Raw genomic sequence first — 21610 nt, 5'->3', positions numbered from 1 at the left:
AAAACCTGGTTCAATCTGCTTTCCAATAGACACTGGGAGGTGAATTCACCTTTCAGCAGGACAATAACCTAAAACACAAGGCCAAATAAACACTGAAGTTGCTTACCAAGACAACGTTAAATGTGTCATGTTTTGTCTTATATTGTCTTGTCATTTTGCTTTTCCTTCTGTTCGTTTTCCCCCTGCTGGTCTTTTTATGTTCGTTCCCCTTTTTCTCTCTCCCTCTCTCTCTCTCTTCTCCCTATCGTTCCGTTCCTGCTCCCAGCTGTTCCTATTCCCCTAATCAATCATTTAGTCTTCCCACACCTGTTCCCTATCTTTTCCCCTGATTAGAGTCCCTATTTCTCCCCTTGTTTTCCGTTTCTGCCCTGTCGGATCCTTGTATATTGTTCACCGTGCTGTGTCTTTGTATCGCCCTGTCGTGTCGTGTTTCCCTCAGATGCTGCGTGGTGAGCAGGTGTCTGAGTCTGCTACGGTCAAGTGCCTTCCCGAGGCAACCAGCAGTTTATGAGCGAGTCTCCAGTCTGTTCTCGTCATTACGAGTGGAATTGTTCTTTATGTTTTATTTACCGCTCCGTATTGTCTAGGAGTATTGAATATTTACTTTACTGGATTAAAGACTCTGTTTTCGCCAAGTCGCTTTTGGGTCCTCATTCACCTGCATAACAGAAGGATCCGACCAAGGAATGGACCCAGCGACTACAGACGCTCGTAACACTGCCGTCGAGATCCAAGGAGCCATGCTCGGCAGACACGAGCAGGAATTGTCTGCTGCTCGCCATGCCGTGGAGAACCTGGCCGCTCATGTTTCCGACCTCTCTGGACAGTTCCAGAGTCTTCGTCTCGTGCCACCTGTTACTTCCTGGTCTGCCGAGCCTCCGGAACCTAGGGTTAATAACCCACCTTGCTACTCCGGGCAGCCCACGGAGTGCCGCTCCTTTCTCACCCAGTGTGATATTGTGTTCTCTCTCCAACCCAACACATACTCTAGAGAGAGAGCTCGGGTTGCTTACGTCATTTCACTCCTTACTGGCCGGGCTCGAGAGTGGGGCACAGCTATCTGGGAGGCAAGGGCTGATTGCTCTAACAATTACCAGAACTTTAAAGAGGAGATGATTCGGGTTTTTGACCGTTCAGTTTTTGGTAGGGAGGCTTCTAGGGCCCTGGCTTCCCTATGCCAAGGTGATCGATCCATAACGGATTACTCTATAGAGTTTCGCACTCTTGCTGCCTCTAGTGACTGGAACGAGCCGGCGCTGCTCGCTCGTTTTCTGGAGGGACTCCACGCAGTGGTTAAAGATGAGATTCTCTCCCGGGAGGTTCCTTCCAGTGTGGACTCTTTGATTGCTCTCGCCATCCGCATAGAACGACGGGTAGATCTTCGTCACCAAGCTCGTGGAAGAGAGCTCGCGTCAACGGTGTTTCCCTGCTCCGCATCGCAACCATCTCCCTCCTCTGGCTCAGAGACTGAGCCCATGCAGCTGGGAGGTATTCGCATCTCAACTAAGGAGAGGGAATGGAGGATCACCAACCGCCTGTGCCTCTATTGCGGATTTGATGGACATTTTGTCAATTCATGTCCAGTAAAAGGCCAGAGCTCATCAGTAAGCGGAGGGCTACTGGTGAGCGCTACTACTCAGGTCTCTCCATCTAGATCCTGTACTACTATGTCGGTCCATCTACGCTGGACCGGTTCGGGTGCTACATGCAGTGCCTTGATAGACTCTGGGGCTGAGGGTTGTTTCATGGACGAAGCATGGGCTCGGAAACATGACATTCCTTTCAGACAGTTAGACAAGCCTACGCCCATGTTCGCCTTAGATGGTAGTCATCTTCCCAGTATCAGATTTGAGACACTACCTTTAACCCTCACAGTATCTGGTAACCACAGTGAGACTATTTCTTTTTTGATTTTTCGTTCACCTTTTACACCTGTTGTTTTGGGTCATCCCTGGCTAGTATGTCATAATTCTTCTATTAATTGGTCTAGTAATTCTATCCTATCCTGGAACGTTTCTTGTCATGTGAAGTGTTTAATGTCTGCCATCCCTCCCATTTCTTCTGTCCCCATTTCTCAGGAGGAACCTGGCGATTTGACAGGAGTGCCGGAGGAATATCATGATCTGCGCACGGTCTTCAGTCGGTCCCGAGCCAACTCCCTTCCTCCTCACCGGTCGTATGATTGTAGTATTGATCTCCTTCCGGGGACCACTCCTCCTCGGGGTAGACTATACTCTCTGTCGGCTCCCGAACGTAAGGCTCTCGAGGATTATTTGTCTGTGTCTCTGCTCCTACCTCGGACGGTCACGCCGGTACCATAGTGCCTTCTTCCTCTCCGGCCGGGGCGGGGTTTTTTTGTTAAGAAAAGGACGGTACTCTGCGCCCCTGCGTGATAGATTATCGAGGGCTGAATGACATAACGGTTAAGAATCGTTATCCGCTTCCCCTTATGTCATCAGCCTTCGAGATTCTGCAGGGAGCCAGGTGCTTTACTAAGTTGGACCTTCGTAACGCTTACCATCTCGTGCGCATCAGAGAGGGGGACGAGTGGAAAACGGCGTTTAACACTCCGTTAGGGCATTTTGAGTACCGGGTTCTGCCGTTTGGTCTCGCCAATGCGCCAGCTGTTTTTCAGGCATTAGTTAATGATGTTCTGAGAGACATGCTGAACATCTTTGTTTTTGTCTACCTTGACGATATCCTGATTTTTTCACCGTCACTCGAGATTCATGTTCAGCACGTTCGACGTGTTCTCCAGCGCCTTTTAGAGAATTGTCTCTACGTGAAGGCTGAGAAGTGCTCTTTTCATGTCTCCTCCGTTACTTTTCTCGGTTCCGTTATTTCCGCTGAAGGCATTCAGATGGATTCCGCTAAGGTCCAAGCTGTCAGTGATTGGCCCGTTCCAAGGTCACGTGTCGAGTTGCAGCGCTTTCTAGGTTTCGCTAATTTCTATCGGCGTTTCATTCGTAATTTCGGTCAAGTTGCTGCCCCTCTCACAGCTCTTACTTCTGTCAAGACGTGTTTTAAGTGGTCCGGTTCCGCCCAGGGAGCTTTTGATCTTCTAAAAGAACGTTTTACGTCCGCTCCTATCCTCGTTACTCCTGACGTCACTAGACAATTCATTGTCGAGGTTGACGCTTCAGAGGTAGGCGTGGGAGCCATTCTATCCCAGCGCTTCCAGTCTGACGACAAGGTTCATCCTTGCGCTTATTTTTCTCATCGCCTGTCGCCATCTGAACGCAACTATGATGTGGGTAACCAAAAATGATCGAGCTGCGAACTGCTCGCCATCCGCTTAGCCCTAGGCGAATGGCGACAGTGGTGAGTGATGGAGGGGGCGACCGTTCCTTTTGTCGTTTGGACAGACCATAAGAACCTTGAGTACATCCGTTCTGCCAAACGACTTAATGCTCGTCAAGCTCGTTGGGCGTTGTTTTTCCTGGCGCTCGTTTCGAGTTTGTGATTTCTTACCGTCCGGGTAGCAAGAACACCAAGCCTGATGCCTTATCCCGTCTTTTTAGTTCTTCTGTGGCTTCTACTGATCCCGAGGGGATTCTTCCTTATGGGCGTGTTGTCGGGTTGACAGTCTGGGGAATTGAAAGACAGGTTAAGCAAGCACTCACGCACACTGCGTCTCGACGCCGCGCTGCGCTGGGTGTCCTAGTAACCTTCTTTTTCGTTCCTGTTTCCACTCGTCTGGCTGTTCTTCAGTGGGCTCACTCTGCCAAGTTAGCTGGTCATCCCGGTGTTCGAGGCACTCTTGCTTCTATTCGCCAGCGCTTTTGGTGGCCGACTCAGGAGCGTGACACGCGCCGTTTCGTGGCTGCTTGTTCGGACTGCGCGCAGACTAAGTCAGGTAACTCTCCTCCTGCCGGTCGTCTCAGACCGCTCCCCATTCCTTCTCGACCATGGTCTCACATCGCCCTAGACTTCATTACCGGTCTGCCTTTGTCTGCGGGGAAGACTGTGATTCTTACGGTTGTCGATAGGTTCTCTAAGGTGGCACATTTCATTCCCCTCGCTAAACTTCCTTCCGCTAAGGAGACGGCACAAATCATCATCGAGAATGTGTTCAGAATTCATGGCCTCCCGTTAGACGCCGTTTCAGACAGAGGCCCGCAATTCACGTCACAGTTTTGGAGGGAGTTCTGTCGTTTGATTGGTGCGTCCGTCAGTCTCTCTTCCGGGTTTCATCCCCAGTCTAACGGTCAAGCAGAGAGGGCCAATCAGACGATTGGTCGCATACTACGCAGCCTTTCTTTCAGAAACCCTGCGTCTTGGGCAGAACAGCTCCCCTGGGCAGAATACGCTCACAACTCGCTTCCTTCGTCTGCTACCGGGTTATCTCCGTTTCAGAGTAGTCTGGGTTACCAGCCTCCTCTGTTCTCATCCCAGCTTGCCGAGTCCAGCGTTCCCTCCGCTCAAGCGTTTGTCCAACGTTGTGAGCGCACCTGGAGGAGGGTGAGGTCTGCACTTTGCCGTTACAGGGCACAGACTGTGAGAGCCGCCAATAAACGTAGGATTAAGAGTCCTAGGTATTGTTGCAGCCAGAGAGTGTGGCTTTCCACTCGCAACCTTCCTCTTACGACAGCTTCTCGTAAGTTGACTCCGCGGTTCATTGGTCCGTTCCGTGTCTCCCAGGTCGTCAATCCTGTCGCTGTGCGACTGCTTCTTCCGCGACATCTTCGTCGCGTCCATCCTGTCTTCCATGTCTCCTGTGTCAAGCCCTTTCTTCGCACCCCCGTTCGTCTTCCCTCCCCCTCCCGTCCTTGTCGAGAGCGCACCTATTTACAAGGTACGTAGGATCATGGACATGCGTTCTCGGGGACGGGGTCACCAATACTTAGTGGATTGGGAGGGTTACGGTCCTGAGGAGAGGAGTTGGGTTCCGTCTCGGGACGTGCTGGACCGTTCACTGATTGATGATTTCCTCCGTTGCCGCCAGGATTCCTCCTCGAGTGCGCCAGGAGGCGCTCGGTGAGTGGGGGGGTACTGTCATGTTTTGTCTTATATTGTCTTGTCATTTTGCTTTTCCTTCTGTTCGTTTTCCCCCTGCTGGTCTTTTTAGGTTCGTTCCCCTTTTTCTCTCTCCCTCTCTCTCTCTCTTCTCCCTATCGTTCCGTTCTTGCTCCCAGCTGTTCCTATTCCCCTAATCAATCATTTAGTCTTCCCACACCTGTTCCCTATCTTTTCCCCTGATTAGAGTCCCTATTTCTCCCCTTGTTTTCCGTTTCTGCCCTGTCGGATCCTTGTATATTGTTCACCGTGCTGTGTCTTTGTATCGCCCTGTCGTGTCGTGTTTCCCTCAGATGCTGCGTGGTGAGCAGGTGTCTGAGTCTGCTACGGTCAAGTGCCTTCCCGAGGCAACCAGCAGTTTATGAGCGAGTCTCCAGTCTGTTCTCGTCATTACGAGTGGAATTGTTCTTTATGTTTTATTTACCGCTCCGTATTGTCTAGGTGTATTGAATATTTACTTTACTGGATTAAAGACTCTGTTTTCGCCAAGTCGCTTTTGGGTCCTCATTCACCTGCATAACAAAATGTTCCTGAGTGGCGTAGTTACAGTTTTTAATTAAATAGGCTTGAAAATCTATGGCAAGACTTGTCTGTCTAGCAATTATCAACAACCAACTTGAAAGAGCTTGAATAATTATTTCAAGAATAATGGGCAAATATTGTACAATTCAGTTGTGCAAGGCTTTTAGAGACTTACCCAGAAAGACTCACAACTATAATCGCTGCCAAAGGTGATTTTAACATTTCATTGATCCAGGGCGTTGTATACATATCTAATCAAGATATTTTATTTTCCATTAATGTGGCTAATAGTAGTACTAGCCTCTCTACACTGGCTTCCTGTTAAGGCTAGGGCTGATTTCCAGGTTTTACTGATAACCTGCAAAGCATTACATAGGTTTGCTCCTACCTATCTCTCCGATTTGGTCCTGCCGTACGTACGCTGTGGTCACAAGACACAGGCCTCCTTATTGTCCCTAGAATGTCTAAGCAAACAGCTGGAGGCAGGGCCTTCTCCTATAGAGCTCCATTTTTATGGAATGGTCTGCCTATCCATGTGAGAGACGCAGACTCGGTCTCAACCTTTAAGTCTTTACTGAAGACTCATCACTTTAGTAGGTCCTATGATTGAGTGTAGTCTAGCCCAGGGGTGCAAGGTGAACGACAAGGCACTGGAGCAACGAACTACCCTTGCTGTCTCTGCCTGGCCAGCTCCCCTCTCTCCACTGGGATTCTCTGCCTCTGACCCTATTACATAGGCTGAGTCACTGTGCTCTTCCATGCCGTCCCTAGGAGGGGTGCGTCACTTGAGTGGTTTGAGACACTGACGTGATCTTCCTGTCCGTTTTTTCACCCCCTTGAGCTTGTGTGGTGGAGGAGATCTTCGTGGGCTATAAGCCTTGTCTAAGGGTAGTAAGTTGGTGGTCTGTTGATATCCCTCTAGTGGTGTGGGAGCTGTGCTTTGGAAAAGTGAGTGGTGTTATATCCTGCCTGGTTGGCCCTGTCAGGAGGTATCGGACAGGGCCACAGTGCCTCAGATTTGCATGATACCCCTGATCTATGCCAAGGTGCATTGGAGTGGCTCAACGCCCTATTGAGACACTTTATGTTGGTGTTTCCTTTGTTTTTGCAGTTACCTGTATATGCAGTTACCTATATATTATTGTATGATACAATACATTTGTGTGATGTATCTATGTGCTGTATGTTTTTTGGTTTTGTTTGTTTGTTGTTTGTTTTTGTTATTTGCTGTGCTTAAAAAATGGAATTACTGAATATCACATGACTTATTGAATGTTGTGAAAACCAATAAATACAATTTTCCACCCCCAAAAAGGACAAGGGGGATAACGGAAGTATGTTCGATTTACAGTAGCTCGTCTGGCGAGCAGAGTCAGCACAAAGTGCCCATCTAACACACACAATATCAAGTGCATCTCTGGTTGTAAACTGGTTTTCTGGTTGAGGATACGTCAACCAGATTATAACCAACTGGTCTCTATTACAACCAGGTAAACAGTTTTTTTTTTCAAGACAACATCAAGTTTACATCTGACAAAAGCATCTAAAAAAGATGTCATCAACGTCAATCGATTCCTTTGAAATCCATGGGTGGGGGAATGTGAACGAGTACACTTTTTGGGGGAGGATAGAGAATCGGAGCACAGACAGACAGGGAGTAGAGTCTTTGCACCTTGTTTCCAGCTGAAGCGGGACTTCCCCAGGATCCAGAACTCATGGTTGTCAAAGTGGATCTCCCCGCGCGGGGGCAGGAAGGCATGGGCCAACTCCCCGTTTAGCCCATCAAAACAGGGGTGCAATGGAGACCACCAGCAGTCTGTGTGGTTCCACGTGTAGAAGCCTGGAAGCATGAGCACACACACGCGTACACATTTAAAGCAGGGTGAATTAAAGTCACACACACACCATTAACTTATTAATGTCTAATCCATAGTGATACTGTCAGGTTCTATTTAATTATGTGGTCTTACCGATGATAATGTCAGCACTCTTGTTGGGGTTTGTGATTTCAGCAAAGTAGAGAGGGGACACGTCGCTCCACTTGGAGAACGCAATGCTGATGGCCTTGCGGGTGCCGTCTTTGTTCAGCGTGTTGGGAAACTTCACGATCCTGACAGACGTGAATGGACACGCAGACATACAGACAGATGTGAACAGAAAGACAGACACAAGTACATTTACATTTACATTTAAGTCATTTAGCAGACGCTCTTATCCAGAGCGACTTACAAATTGGTGCATTCACCTTATGACATCCAGTGGAACAACCACTTTACAATAGTGCATCTAAATATTTTAAGGGGGGGGGGGGTGAGAAGGATTACTTTATCCTATCCTAGGTATTCCTTAAAGAGGTGGGGTTTCAGGTGTCTCCGGAAGGTGGTGATTGACTCCGCTGTCCTGGCGTCGTGAGGGAGTTTGTTCCACCATTGGGGAGCCAGAGCAGCGAACAGTTTTGACTGAGCTGAGCGGGAACTGTACTTCCTCAGTGGTAGGGAGGCGAGCAGGCCAGAGGTGGATGAACGCAAGTATAGATTAGAAAGTGACAGACAATGCGACGAACTTGGATTCCCAAAAACATATTGCTGTTCCCTTTCAGTCGGTCATTCAGTATAACATTATATGGGGAGTCAACGATCAACCGTATTCACCTGAAAAACGCCCAACAGGCCAATGGATGCCGAGTCTGTCACGCCTGCTCCCGCTCTTCCCCCCTTGGCGCTTGAGGGCGCCAGGCTGCCCTGCATCACGCACTTCTACCATCATCAATTGCACAATCTGCCTTCAATCTGCCTTCCCTCCTCATGAGCATCAGCGATATTGGACTCACTCATCATTTGTTTATTACCTCCCCTATATTTGTCAGTTCCCCTGTTCTGTTCCCTGCTGATGCATTATCTGTTTTTGTCTTTGCCTCATTGCAGAGGGATCCACAGGCGTCCTTGCCTCAGCCGGATCGTCAGGCCCCCATGTCTCAGCCGGCTCGCCACGCTCCTACGCTCCTGCCGGTTTGTCGGGCTTTCCTCAATTCTTTTCTCTTCAGCTCGCCTTATCAAGCAAACTTTTCAAGCACACAAAGACTACGAGATTTGCCTCTGACTTCGGTGTCTGTTAGTGGGGAGTACTCATCCCCCTAGATGTTGAGAGTTTTGGGTATTGGTATCGGTTTTTGTGTTTGCTTAAAGCGAACTACTTTCTGCTCTACTTGTGTAGCTAATGCTTCCTTGCTTGGGTAGGATTGGTGTTTGCTAATACCCCATTAATTTCTGCTCTGCTTGTTTAGCCAGTGCTTCCTTGCTTGAGTAAGATGGCCAGTGGTAAGAGTAAGTTTAAAAAGGCTAACTATTCGGATGACATCAGTCTGGGGCAACCTAAAGCCCCGGCTTTGGATTTGGCGGGGAGAGTGAACTGTTGGTGGTTAATGCGCCTTTGATGGAGCTGTGTTGTAAGGCGGCAGATCACCTGGTTGTGGATTGGCCATCTTCTCCCCCTCAGTGGACATACTCCAGGTTTGGGGGAAGGTCCCTGTCCCTGCAGAAGTGAAGCGTCGCTTAGCCCTGTTTAAACATTTTGCAGATGAGCTAAAGACGACCTGGGATTCCCCTCATTCAGCCAGGCTGGTGCTGCCAGGTTATGGATGAGTTCATGAATGTAGAGGGTATGAAGGAGGCGGGGCTCGTTTGCACACCGCCGATGGATGGAAAGCTGCCAAGTTACTTAACTTCCGAATAATAAACGGTTCTCGGCGGATCAGCTGGACAAAGTGTAAAAGGCTCATGGTGTTACTCTGTACTCGGACAGAGAGATTTGGTCAACAGCGTAAAGGGAGCTGCATATAAATTACCTAGAGTTACGGACTGTTTTGCTGGCGCTGAGGCATTCCCTTCCGATGTTGGAGGGCCATGTGTTGGTAAGGTCCAACAGCATACACTACCATTCAAAAGTTTTGGGTCACTTAGAAATGTCCTTGTTTTTGAAAGAAAGGCAAATGTTATTGTCTCTTAAAATAACATCAAATTGATCAGAAATACAGTGTAGACAATGTTAATGTTGTAAATGACTATTGTAGCTGGAAACGGCTAATTTTTTATGGAATATCTACATAGGCGTACAGAGGCCCATTATCAGCAACCATCACTCCTGTGTTCCAATGGCACGTTGTTAGCTAATCCAAGTTTATAATTTTAAAAGGCTAATTGATCATTAGAAAACCCTTTTTCAAATTATGTTAGCACAGAATAAAACTGTTGTTCTGAAAAAAAGCAACAAAAATGCGTGTTGTCGTCTGTTCTTCTCAATGAGGGATCTGTGCACTCCGCGGGGACCTGTGGTGGGTTTTGCGTCATTGGGTCTATTGTCCCAGGCGCACAGGAGAGATTGGCACCCATGACCACAGATATGGGATCTGTGGGTTTGTCCCCTGAAAGGTTTAATTTGACAGCTATAAGTTTACCCTCAAACGTCATTACGACTATACAGTCGTCGCGTGCGCCCTTTACAAGAGGGTTCTTCGTCAGTCTCTCATTCACAATTTGGTGTCAGGTTAAAGGAGTTTCTCCTTTTCAGAGGTCTTTGGTGAACATGTTGATGTCCTTGCAGGAGCTTTTTGAGTAGGGCCTTTCTTTTTCCACATTAAAGGTTTATATCAGTATACCCTTCCCATATGGAGTCCGTGCCAGGCGACTCCAAATTGATGTTACATACTAATGCGACAGCTATTCTTCTTGGGGTCCACACAAAACATGAAACATGACATAATAAAGAACATTAATAGACAACAGCTAGAGAACAAAACTATGTTTTTTTAAATGTAAAGACAGAGGCATACGTAGGGCTGTGGCAGTCACTAAATTTTGTCAGCCGGTTATTGTCAAGCAAATAACTGTTGGTACGTCAATTAACATAAACATATTTAGCATCTCCTGGCTTCCACACATCACTGGCGTCCTTACAAGCCAGTGATGCAGACCTATGGAGCATCTACCTATCTATCTATTTAAAAAAGTCTAATAAAGCCATGTAATATAGCCTACACCTTTACAATAAATCCATTATTTATTTTAGACAAGTCTAAAGTAACATGATATGAAGAAAATGTAGTAAATTTCAGAAGAACCAAATAGCATACTCTGAGTTGTCCTTATGTTAGGTCCTGATCGCTGTGGGCTACACTAGTTAATTAAGCAGACAAGATTTGCTTAGAATTCCATTGCATTATTTTATATTAAGAATACTATATCAAAGCTGAATAAAATACAACGGATATTTTCTCCAAACGATTTGAGGGAATGCACACATGCTTTTCTATGTTGAGGGTTTAACAAAGAAATTGGTACTCATATGTGCTTAATTTAGAGTTATTAATATAACTTTAGTTGTTCTACAAATGTTAGGCTATATGTTTTGAAGATTTAATACATTGTAAGACTGCGTGGTGCAACTCCACCAAAAACCCTGACATTTCCATCCCTAACTATAACATTTTCCGACAAGATAGAACTGCCAAATGGGGCGGTGTTGCGATCTACTGCAGAGATAGCCTGCAGAGTTCTGTCTTACTATCCAGGTCTGTACCTAAACAATTCGAGCTTCTACTTTTAAAAATCCACTTGCTATAGACCATTCTCTGCCCCCAGCTGTGCCCTGGACACCATATGTGAACTGATTGCCCCCCATCTATCTTCAGAGCTCGTGCTGCTAGGCGACCTAAACTTGATGCCCTCAATCTCACACAAATTATCAATGAACCTACCAGGTACCTCCCCAAAGCCTTAAACACGGGCACCCACATAGATATCATCCTAACCAACTTCCCCTCTAAATACACCTCTGCTGTCTTCAACCAAGATCTCAGCGATCACTGCTTCATTGCCTGCATCCGTAATGGGTCAGCGGTCAAACGACCTCCACTCATCACTGTAAAACGCTCCCTGAAACACTTCATCGAGCAGGCCTTTCTAATCGACCTGGCCGGGGTATCCTGGAAGGATATTGATCTCATCCCGTCAGTAAAGGATGCCTTGATATTGTTTTTAAATGCCTTCCTATGTTAAATAAACATGCCCCATTCAAGAAATTTAGAACCAGGAACAGATATAGCCCTTGGTTCTCCCCAGACCTGACTGCCCTTAACCAACACAAAAACATCATATGGCGTTCTGCATTAGCATCGAACAGCCCCCGTGATATGCAGCATTTCAGGGAAGCTAGAAACCATTATACACAGGCAGTTAGAAAAGCCAAGGCTAGCTTTTTCAAGCAGAAATTTGCTTCCTGCAACACTAACTCAAAAAAGTTCTGGGACACTGTAAAGTCCATGGAGAATAAGAACACCTCCTCCCAGCTGCCCACTGCACTGAAGATAGGAAACACTATCACCACTGATAAATCCACCATAATTGAGAATTTAAAATAAAATAAAAAAAATTCTACGGCTGGCCATGCTTTCCACCTGGCTACTCCTACCCGGGTCAACAGCACTGCACCCCCAACAGCAACTCGCCCAAGCCTTCCCCATTTCTCCTTCTCCCAAATCCATTCAGCTGATGTTCTGAAAGAGCTGCAGAATCTGGACCCATACAAATCAGCCGGGCTAGACAATCTGGACCCTTTCTTTCTAAAATTATCTGCCAAAATTGTTGCCACCCCTATTACTGTTCAACCTCTCTTTCGTGTTCAACCTCTCTTTCGTGTCGTCTGAGATTCCCAGAGATTGGAAAGCAGCTGCGGTCATCCCCCTCTTCAAAGGGGGGGACACTCTTGACCCAAACTGCTACAGACCTATATCTATCCTACCATGCCTTTCTAAGGTCTTCGAAAGCCAAGTCAACAAACAGATTACCGACCATTTCGAATCTCACCATACCTTCTCTGCTATGCAATCTGGTTTCAGAGCTGGTCATGGGTGCACCTCAGCCACGCTCAAGGTCCTAAACGATATCTTAACCGCCATCGATAAGAAACATTACTGTGCAGCCGTATTCATTGATCTGGCCAAGGCTTTCGACTCTGTCAATCACCACATCCTCATCGGCAGACTGGACAGCCTTGGTTTCTCAAATTATTGCCTCGCCTGGTTCACCAACTACTTCTCTGATCAATGTGTCAAATCGGAGGGTCTGCTGTCCGTACCTCTGGCAGTCTCTATGGGGGTGCCACAGGGTTCAATTCTTGGACCAACTCTCTTCTCTGTATACATCAATGAGGTCGCTCTTGCTGTTGGTGAGTCTCTGATCCACCTCTACGCAGACGACACCATTCTGTATACTTCCGGCCCTTCTTTGGACACTGTGTTAACAACCCTCCAGGCAAGCTTCAATGCCATACAACTCTCCTTCCGTGGCCTCCAATTGCTCTTAAATACAAGTAAAGCTAAATGCATGCTCTTCAACCGATCGCTACCTGCACCTACCCGCCTGTCCAACATCACTACTCTGGACGGCTCTGACTTAGAATACGTGGACAACTACAAATACTTAGGTGTCTGGTTAGACTGTAAACTCTCCTTCCAGACCGATATCAAACATCTCCAATCCAAAGTTAAATCTAGAATTGGCTTCCTATTTCGCAACAAAGCATCCTTCACTCATGCTGCCAAACATACCCTTGTAAAACTGACCGTCCTACCAATCCTCGACTTTGGCGATGTCATTTACAAAATAGCCTCCAATACCCTACTCAACAAATTGGATGCAGTCTATCACAGTGCAATCCGTTTTGTCACCAAAGCCCCATATACTACCCACCATTGCGACCTGTACGCTCTCGTTGGCTGGCGCTCGCTTCATACTCGTCGCCAAACCCACTGGCACCATGTCATCTACAAGACCCTGCTAGGTAAAGTCCCCCCTTATCTCAGCTCGCTGGTCACCATAGCATCTCCCACCTGTAGCACACGCTCCAGCAGGTATATCTCTCTAGTCACCCTCAAAACCAATTCTTTCTTTGGCCGCCTCTCCTTCCAGTTCTCTGCTGCCAATGACTGGAACGAACTACAAAAATCTCTGAAACTGGAAACACTTATCTCCCTCACTAGCTTTAAGCACCAACTGTCAGAGCAGCTCACAGATTACTGCACCTGTACATAGCCCACCTATAATTTAGCCCAAACAACTACCTCTTTCCCAACTGTATTTAATTAATTAATTTATTTTGCTCCTTTGCACCCCATTATTTTTTTTCTACTTTGCACATTCTTCCATTGCAAAACTACCATTCCAGTGTTTTACTTGCTATATTGTATTTACTTTGCCACCATGGCCTTTTTTGCCTTTACCTCCCTTCTCACCTCATTTGCTCACATTGTATATAGACTTGTTTATACTGTATTATTGACTGTATGTTTGTTTTACTCCATGTGTAACTCTGTGTCGTTGTATCTGTCGAACTGCTTTGCTTTATCTTGGCCAGGTCGCAATTGTAAATGAGAACTTGTTCTCAACTTGCCTACCTGGTTAAATAAAGGTGAAATAAAATAATAAATAAAAAATGTATATATTCTTATTCCATTCCTTTACTTAGATTTGTATGTATTAGGTAGTTGTTGTGGAATAATTAGATTACATGTTAGATATTGCTGCACTGTCGGAACTAAAAGCACAATTATTTCGCTACACTCGCAATATCCTGCTAACAATGTGTATGTGACCAATAACATTTGATTTGAAGAGATTTAATTGTAGACAGAACGCATCAGAGTACAATTCAGCCCGTACTAATCAGAGCTGCGGTAGGCTTAATGCAAATAGACCATTGCCATATATGAATCTGTGCCATTCACTTTGAACTGGACTGTGTTTACAGCATGAGCGGTCATGAGTAGATGCACTTTTTTTAGATCAAAGAGAGAGCTGCATGGAGTCACGTTTGCACATGTTTTCATATCCTTTGCTCGTTAGTGAGTTAGTAGCCCAGTTATAGATCATTTGTCGTCAGCAATAGGGGAGTGATTGCTTTCTTCAGGAGCACAAAACGTGAACATTTCTAGACATCTTTGAAAAGCGAGTCTGGTAAATATTTTTTTGTATTAAAGGGGCAGTGTCGTATTTCGAGACAGGCTTGAATAAGTTAAGGGTAGCATAATTTGTCTGAATCTCTATAATAATGGTATGGGAATAATAAAACATTTGATTTTGAATCAAACAATAACATTGTGTTGGTAGGTCTACATTATGATCAAATAACCACAGCAGCCTACTTGACCACTGTGTGAAACTGTACAGCCTTATTGTTCACAGTAAACGCACGCTGGAAGTTGCACAGAATTTTTTACCACCTTCAAGTTTGCGGTCAGCAGACCTGAAATTTGCTCAGTGTCCCTTTTGAAGGAACATTGGGATTGAATACTTTCTGAAGGCACTGCATATCTAATCCTCTCAGATCTTCAAAAGTGCCTAGGGGGTAGGGACAGGGGTCTGACTTGGTATTCAGGGTCTCACTTGTAGGTGAGGTTGAAATGCTTCCACTTGTGTCCCAGTGGGTTGATGGCGTAGCGTTTGGAGCGGCTCAATGCCGCTCCCGTCACGGGATGATGCTTCACAGAGCTCAGGGACTCCACAGACCGCTCACCAGCTTCCTGAGAGAGATGGAGGGGGAGAGAGAGAGAGAGAGAGATCATTAGAGGTGACAAGAGGAGCATGACATGACCATGGAGAGGTGAAAACTGTGTGTGTGTGGGAGAGAGAGTCAGAGCGAAGCTTTGCACAGTCAGTATGTTGCAGTAGAGAGAATGGTACAGCGCCTGAGACAAAGAACAAATTATCAGTAGCCTGAGAAACAAGACAGGACCAGTGGCAACCCGCCATTCAGGGCAAGCTCAAAATTCAAGCCCCTTGGGTCCTGCCATAGAGTTACATCGGAAGTTCCCATCCAAGAAGGCTCAAGGTCATTGGCCACAGATAAAATGACATCAAATCACTTTATATCTACTGTAGCTTTGATTGGACTGATCATGTCAACATCACACTTTCAAAATCTTAGCTAGCAAGCTAGAGAAGTGGTCATCATCTACTGGCAAATCCTTTTCAATCCTTGTCATATGAAGAGACATTATAGATAAAACGTATCGGTACTCATTACACACCAAGATCAAAATCGCAAATTCAAATCAGTGGTTTGGAAGGAATCAGTGGCTAACCGCAAGTGTTGCAAAGCAAGCACTAGCCTGCTATTCAGTGGAGAAGGTGTGTGGTCCAAGTCTGGGTTTAAAGGTCTCTCTTCCAAGTTTAAAAGCATAAGCATTCAACACCATGGGCCAGAAAAGGTTGAAATACAGTGCATCCGGAAAATATTCAGACCCCTGGACTTTTTTCACATTTTGTTACGTTAAAGCCTTATTCTAAAATGGATTCATTTGTTTTTTTCCCCCTCATCAATCTATACACAATACCCCATCATGACCAAGCAAAAACAGGTTTTAAGATATTTTAGCAAATGTATCAAAAAAATGTCAATATGACATTTACATAATACATATACAGACCCTTTTCTCTGTATTTTGTTGAAGCAACTTTGGCAGCGATTACAGACTTGAGGCTTCTTGGGTACGAAGCTACAAGCTTGGCACACCTGTATTTGGGGAGTTTCTCCCATTATTCTCTGTAGATCCTCTCAAGCTCTGTCAGGTTGGATGGGGAGCATTGCTGCACAGCTATGGGAAGTCAGGAACCAATACACGCAGTCAGTCAGGAAAGCTAAGGCCAGCTTCTTCAGGCAGAAGTTTGCATCCTGTAGCTCCAACTCCAAAAAGTTCTGGGACACTGTGAAGTCCATGGAGAACAAGAGCACCTCCTCCCAGCTGCCCACTGCACTGAGGCTAGGAAACACGGTCTCCACCGATAAATCCATGATTATCGAAAACTTCAATAAGCACTTCTCAACGGCTGGCCATGCCTTCCGCCTGGCTACTCCAACCTCGGCCAACAGCTCCGCCCCCCCCGTAGCTCCTCACCCAAGCCTCTCCAGGTTCTCCTTTACCCAAATCCAGATAGCAGATGTTCTGAAAGAGCTGCAAAACCTGGACCCGTACAAATCAGCTGGGCTTGACAATCTGGACCCGCTATTTCTGAAACTATCTGCCGCCATTGTCGCAACCCCTATTACCAGCCTGTTCAACCTCTCTTTCATATCGTCTGAGATCCCCAAGGATTGGAAAGCTGCTGCAGTCATCCCCCTCTTCAAAGGGGGAGACACCCTGGACCCAAACTGTTACAGACCTATATCCATCCTGCCCTGCCTATCTAAGGTCTTCGAAAGCCAAGTCAACAAACAGGTCACTGACCATCTCGAATCCCACCGTACCTTCTCCGCTGTGCAATCTGGTTTCCGAGCCGGTCACGGGTGCACCTCAGCCACACTCAAGGTACTAAACGATATCATAACCGCCATCGATAAAAGACAGTACTGTGCAGCCGTCTTCATCGACCTCGCCAAGGCTTTCGACTTGCCTGGTTCACCAATTACTTTGCAGACAGAGTTCAGTGTGTCAAATCGGAGGGCATGCTGTCCGGTCCTCTGGCAGTCTCTATGGGGGTGCCACAGGGTTCAATTCTCGGGCCGACTCTTTTCTCTGTGTATATCAATGATGTTGCTCTTGCTGCGGGCGATTCCCTGATCCACCTCTACGCAGACGACACCATTCTATATACTTTCGGCCCGTCATTGGACACTGTGCTATCTAACCTCCAAACGAGCTTCAATGCCATACAGCACTCCTTCCGTGGCCTCCAACTGCTCTTAAACGCGAGTAAAACCAAATGCATGCTTTTCAACCGATCGCTGCCTGCACCCGCATGCCCGACTAGCATCACCACCCTGGATGGTTCCGACCTTGAATATGTGGACATCTATAAGTACCTAGGTGTCTGGCTAGACTGCAAACTCTCCTTCCAGACCCACATCAAACATCTCCAATCGAAAATCAAATCAAGAGTCGGCTTTCTATTCCGCAACAAAGCCTCCTTCACTCACGCTGCCAAGCTTACCCTAGTAAAACTGACTATCCTACCGATCCTCGACTTCGGCGATGTCATCTACAAAATGGCTTCCAACACTCTACTCAGCAAACTGGATGCAGTCTATCACAGTGCCATCCGTTTTGTCACTAAAGCACCTTATACCACCCACCACTGCGACTTGTATGCTCTAGTCGGCTGGCCCTCACTACATATTCGTCGCCAGACCAACTGGCTCCAGGTCATCTACAAGTCCATGCTAGGTAAAGCTCCGCCTTATCTCAGTTCACTGGTCACGATGGCAACACCCATCCGTAGCACGCGCTCCAGCAGGTGTATCTCACTGATCATCCCTAAAGCCAACACATCATTTGGCCGCCTTTCGTTCCAGTACTCTGCTGCCTGTGACTGGAACGAATTGCAAAAATCGCTGAAGTTGGAGACTTTTATCTCCCTCACCAACTTCAAACATCAGCTATCCGAGCAGCTAACCGATCGCTGCAGCTGTACATAGTCTATAGGAAAATAGCCCACCCATTTTCACCTACCTCATTCCCATACTGTTTTTATACTGTTTTTATTTATTTATTTTTCTGCTCTTTTGCACACCAATATCTCTACCTGTACATGACCATCTGATCATTTATCACTCCAGTGTTAATCTGCAAAATTGTATTATTCGCCTACCTCCTCATGCCTTTTGCACACATTGTATATAGACTGCCCATTTTTTTCTACTGTGTTATTGACTTGTTAATTGTTTATTCCATGTGTAACTCTGTGTTGTCTGTTCACACTGCTATGCTTTATCTTGGCCAGGTCGCAGTTGCAAATGAGAACTTGTTCTCAACTAGCCTACCTGGTTAAATAAAGGTGAAATAAAAAAATAAAAAAATATTTTCATGTCTCTCCAGTGATGTTAGATCGGGTTCAAGTCCGTGACTGGGCCACTCAAGGACATTCAGAGACTTGTCCCAAAGCCACTCCTGCGTTGTCTTAGCTGTGTGCTTAGGGTCATTTTCCTGTTGGAAGGTGAACATTTGCCCCAGTCTGAGGTCCTGTGTGCTCTGGAGTAGGTTTTCATCAAGGATCGCTCTGTACTTTGCTCCGTTCATCTTTCCCTCGATCCTGACTAGTCTCTCAATCCCTGCCACTGAAAAACATCCCCACAGCATGATACTGCCACCACCATGCTTCACAGTAGGGATGGTGCCAGGTTTCTTCCAGACGTGACGCTTGGCATTCAGGCCAAAGAGTCCAATCTTGGTTTCATCAGACCAGAGAGTCTTGTTTTTCATGATCTGTAAGTCTTTAGGTGCCTTTTGGCAAACTCCAAGCCTTTTAATGAGGAGTGGCTTCCGTCTGGCCACTCTACCATAAAGGCCTGATTGGTGGAGGGCTGCAGAGATGGTTGTCCTTCTGGAAGGTTCTCCCATCTCCACAGAGGAACTCTGGAGCTCTATCAGAGTGACCATTGGTTCTTGGTCACTTCCCTGACCAAGGCCCTTCTCCCCTGATTGCTCAGTTTGGCCAGGAGGCAAGCTTCAGGAAGAGTCTTGGTGGTTCCAAACTTCTTCCATTTAAGAATGATGGAGGCCACTGTGTTCTTGGGGACCTTCAATGCTGCAGAAATGTTTTAGTACCCTTCCCTAGATCTGTGCCTCGACATAATCCTGTCTCTGAGCTCTTTGGACAATTCCTTCGACCTCATGGCTTGGTTTTTGCTCTGACATGATGCATATGACCTCAATTTAGTGTCTCACAGAAAATGCTCTCAATACTTATGCAAATACGGTATTTCAGATTTTATTTTTTATAAATTAGCAAACATTTCTAAAAACCTGTTTTCTTTTTGTCATTATTTGGTATTATGTGTATATTGATGAGGAAAAACATTATTGGAACGGCCGTTGTTGGTGGAAGAACATGAGGACCAAGGTGCAGCGTCGTATGTGTCCATATTTATTCAAATGAACACGGAGATAACAAAACTAACAAAGAGAATGACCAAAAACAGTACTGGCTTGTGCAGACACACAACAGAAAACACAAAAGAATCACCCACGAAACACAATTGAAAACAGGCTACCTAAATATGGTTCTCAATCAGGGACAACGATAGACAGCTGCCTCTGATTGAGAACCATACCAGGCCAAACATAGAAGTAGCAAATCATAGAAAAACTAACATAGACAACTCACCCAACTCACACCCTGACCATACTAAAACAAAGACATAACAAAAGAACTAAGGTGAGAACATGACAATTATTGCATTTTTGTTAATATATATATATATATTTACCCCTTTTTCTCCCTAATGTTGTGATATCCAATTGGTAGTTACAGTCTTTTCTCATCGCTGCAACTCCCGTACAGACTCGGGAGAAGCAAAGGTCGAGAGCCATGCGTCATCTGAAACACAACCCAGCCAAGCCGCAGTGCTTCTTGACATCTTGCTCGCTTAATCCGGAAGCCAGCCGCACCAATGTGTTGGAGGAAACTGGCGACCGTGTAAGTGTGCATTGCGCCTGGCCTGCCACAGGAGTCGCTAGAGTGCAATAGGACAAGGACAACCCAGCCGGCCAAACCCTCCCCTGACCCAGACAACACTGGGCCAATTTTGCGCCTCCCCATGGGTCTCCCAGTCACGGCCAGCTGCATCACAGCCTGGGATCGAACCAGGATCTGTAGTGACGCAGCTAGCACTGCGATACAGTGCCTTAGACTGCTGCGCCACTCGGCCATGAAAAATATTAATTTCATAATTTTTAGAATACGACTGTAGGGTAACAAAATGTGGAAAAAGTCAAGGGGTCTGAATACTTTCCGACATGACTTCTGCCCCATTCAAAACAACTGGACACTCGGAACTGGGAAATCTTGCTCCGACTAGGAAAATACGTTTTGATTGGTCATCCAACTCGGAATTCCATGTCTGGAACTCGGTCCTCTTTCTAGAGCTCTGATCTGAAGATCAATGACGTCATGATTCGACTTAGTTTTTTTAAGAGTTCCCAGTTGTCTTAAAACCATCATAAATCCAGAGAATGCCAGACTTTGATGACATAGTTTGATGACAAAATTTGCCCACAAGGACCGCAGAGCCACCTTCCTGTTCAAGTGAGCACAGCACAACCATTTTAGTCCAAAAGTGTATTGTATGCTGCTGCATAAATGATGTAATATGCCAGGGAGATATGTATACTGTAGCTAAGAAAGTAATATGTATATTGTGTAGTAAGCTCATAGTATCCCATGTGCCTCACCTAATAATTTCCCTTTCCCCCTCATAACTTAGCCTACTGTTCTGACTTGGTGGTGCACATGTAGCCTGTAGACTGTTTTAGAGAAATGTAATCATTGAATATTATAAGAGCTTTCATTGTCTGCTTATATGCCCCCTTTATTTATCCTACGGATCTGACTTGGTATACAGAGAGAATACTGTAAGAACGGGCCATGTTCTGAATTCTGTCGCTGAACATTTTGACTACGTCCGTCCTAGCTCGCTCATTAATGTCGTAATCGAAATTACGGATTGCCTATTATCTGCCCGTCATCCCCTTATGCCATAGTTTGTACATCTCAATTGTCAGTAGAAACCACATTTGTTTAAGCAAGTCAGCAATATCAGATACGTTTTTTTTAAATGCAGTAAATGAGGCTGAATGAACTGTTTCGCTGCCAGACAAGTCTCTGCTGATAGCAAGGTGTAGCAGTGGTTAGGATTCACTCCATGGTGCTGAAAAGAAAGCTCTGCTGTAGGGACAGCTTTATGTAGACCCTAACAGTTTGCGGGCACCGTTTGTCACCGTTATAGTGCAATTAATGTATTGTTTAGTGTTGTGTAGTGGCTTTGCTGGCATGCATAAAAAAAACAAGTTGAGTTTTCCCCACCAAGGTTTACATGCAAAAAATCACTTCAATTAGGACATTTTGTTGAATCAGTAATTGGGGGAAGATTTCAACTACCACCCAAACACAAAATAGTAATTGGAGTTGTTCATTCTATTTCTCCACATTTCTTCCACTATGAGTTAAAAGGAATAACTTAAAGTCAAGTTAAGCATTTTTCAGGCTTCCTGGCAAAAGGGAGCATGTCTGGCCTCTAGGAAGAA

The 21610-nt window shown here is 46.0% G+C and overlaps 1 protein-coding gene across 1 annotated transcript in view; it reads right to left on the bottom strand.

Moving 5' to 3' along the window:
• The window catches only part of LOC123993130 (matrix metalloproteinase-23-like), a 28624-nt gene that overhangs the window by 5955 nt on the left and 1059 nt on the right, over positions 1 to 21610 (bottom strand). The window contains exons 2-4 of the mRNA XM_046294955.1: positions 14976 to 15112; positions 7509 to 7648; positions 7211 to 7378 (exon numbers count right to left, since the gene is read on the bottom strand). Coding sequence (XP_046150911.1) covers positions 7211 to 7378; positions 7509 to 7648; positions 14976 to 15112 — 445 coding nt within the window. The remainder of the gene's footprint in view (positions 1 to 7210; positions 7379 to 7508; positions 7649 to 14975; positions 15113 to 21610) is intronic.

Source organism: Oncorhynchus gorbuscha, linkage group LG13 (genome assembly GCF_021184085.1).
Source record: "Oncorhynchus gorbuscha isolate QuinsamMale2020 ecotype Even-year linkage group LG13, OgorEven_v1.0, whole genome shotgun sequence".
In the NCBI taxonomy this organism is placed as follows: Eukaryota; Metazoa; Chordata; class Actinopteri; order Salmoniformes; family Salmonidae; genus Oncorhynchus; species Oncorhynchus gorbuscha.
The sequence above is the reverse complement of the archived record's forward strand: the minus strand, read 5'-3'. Positions and strand labels throughout refer to the sequence as shown.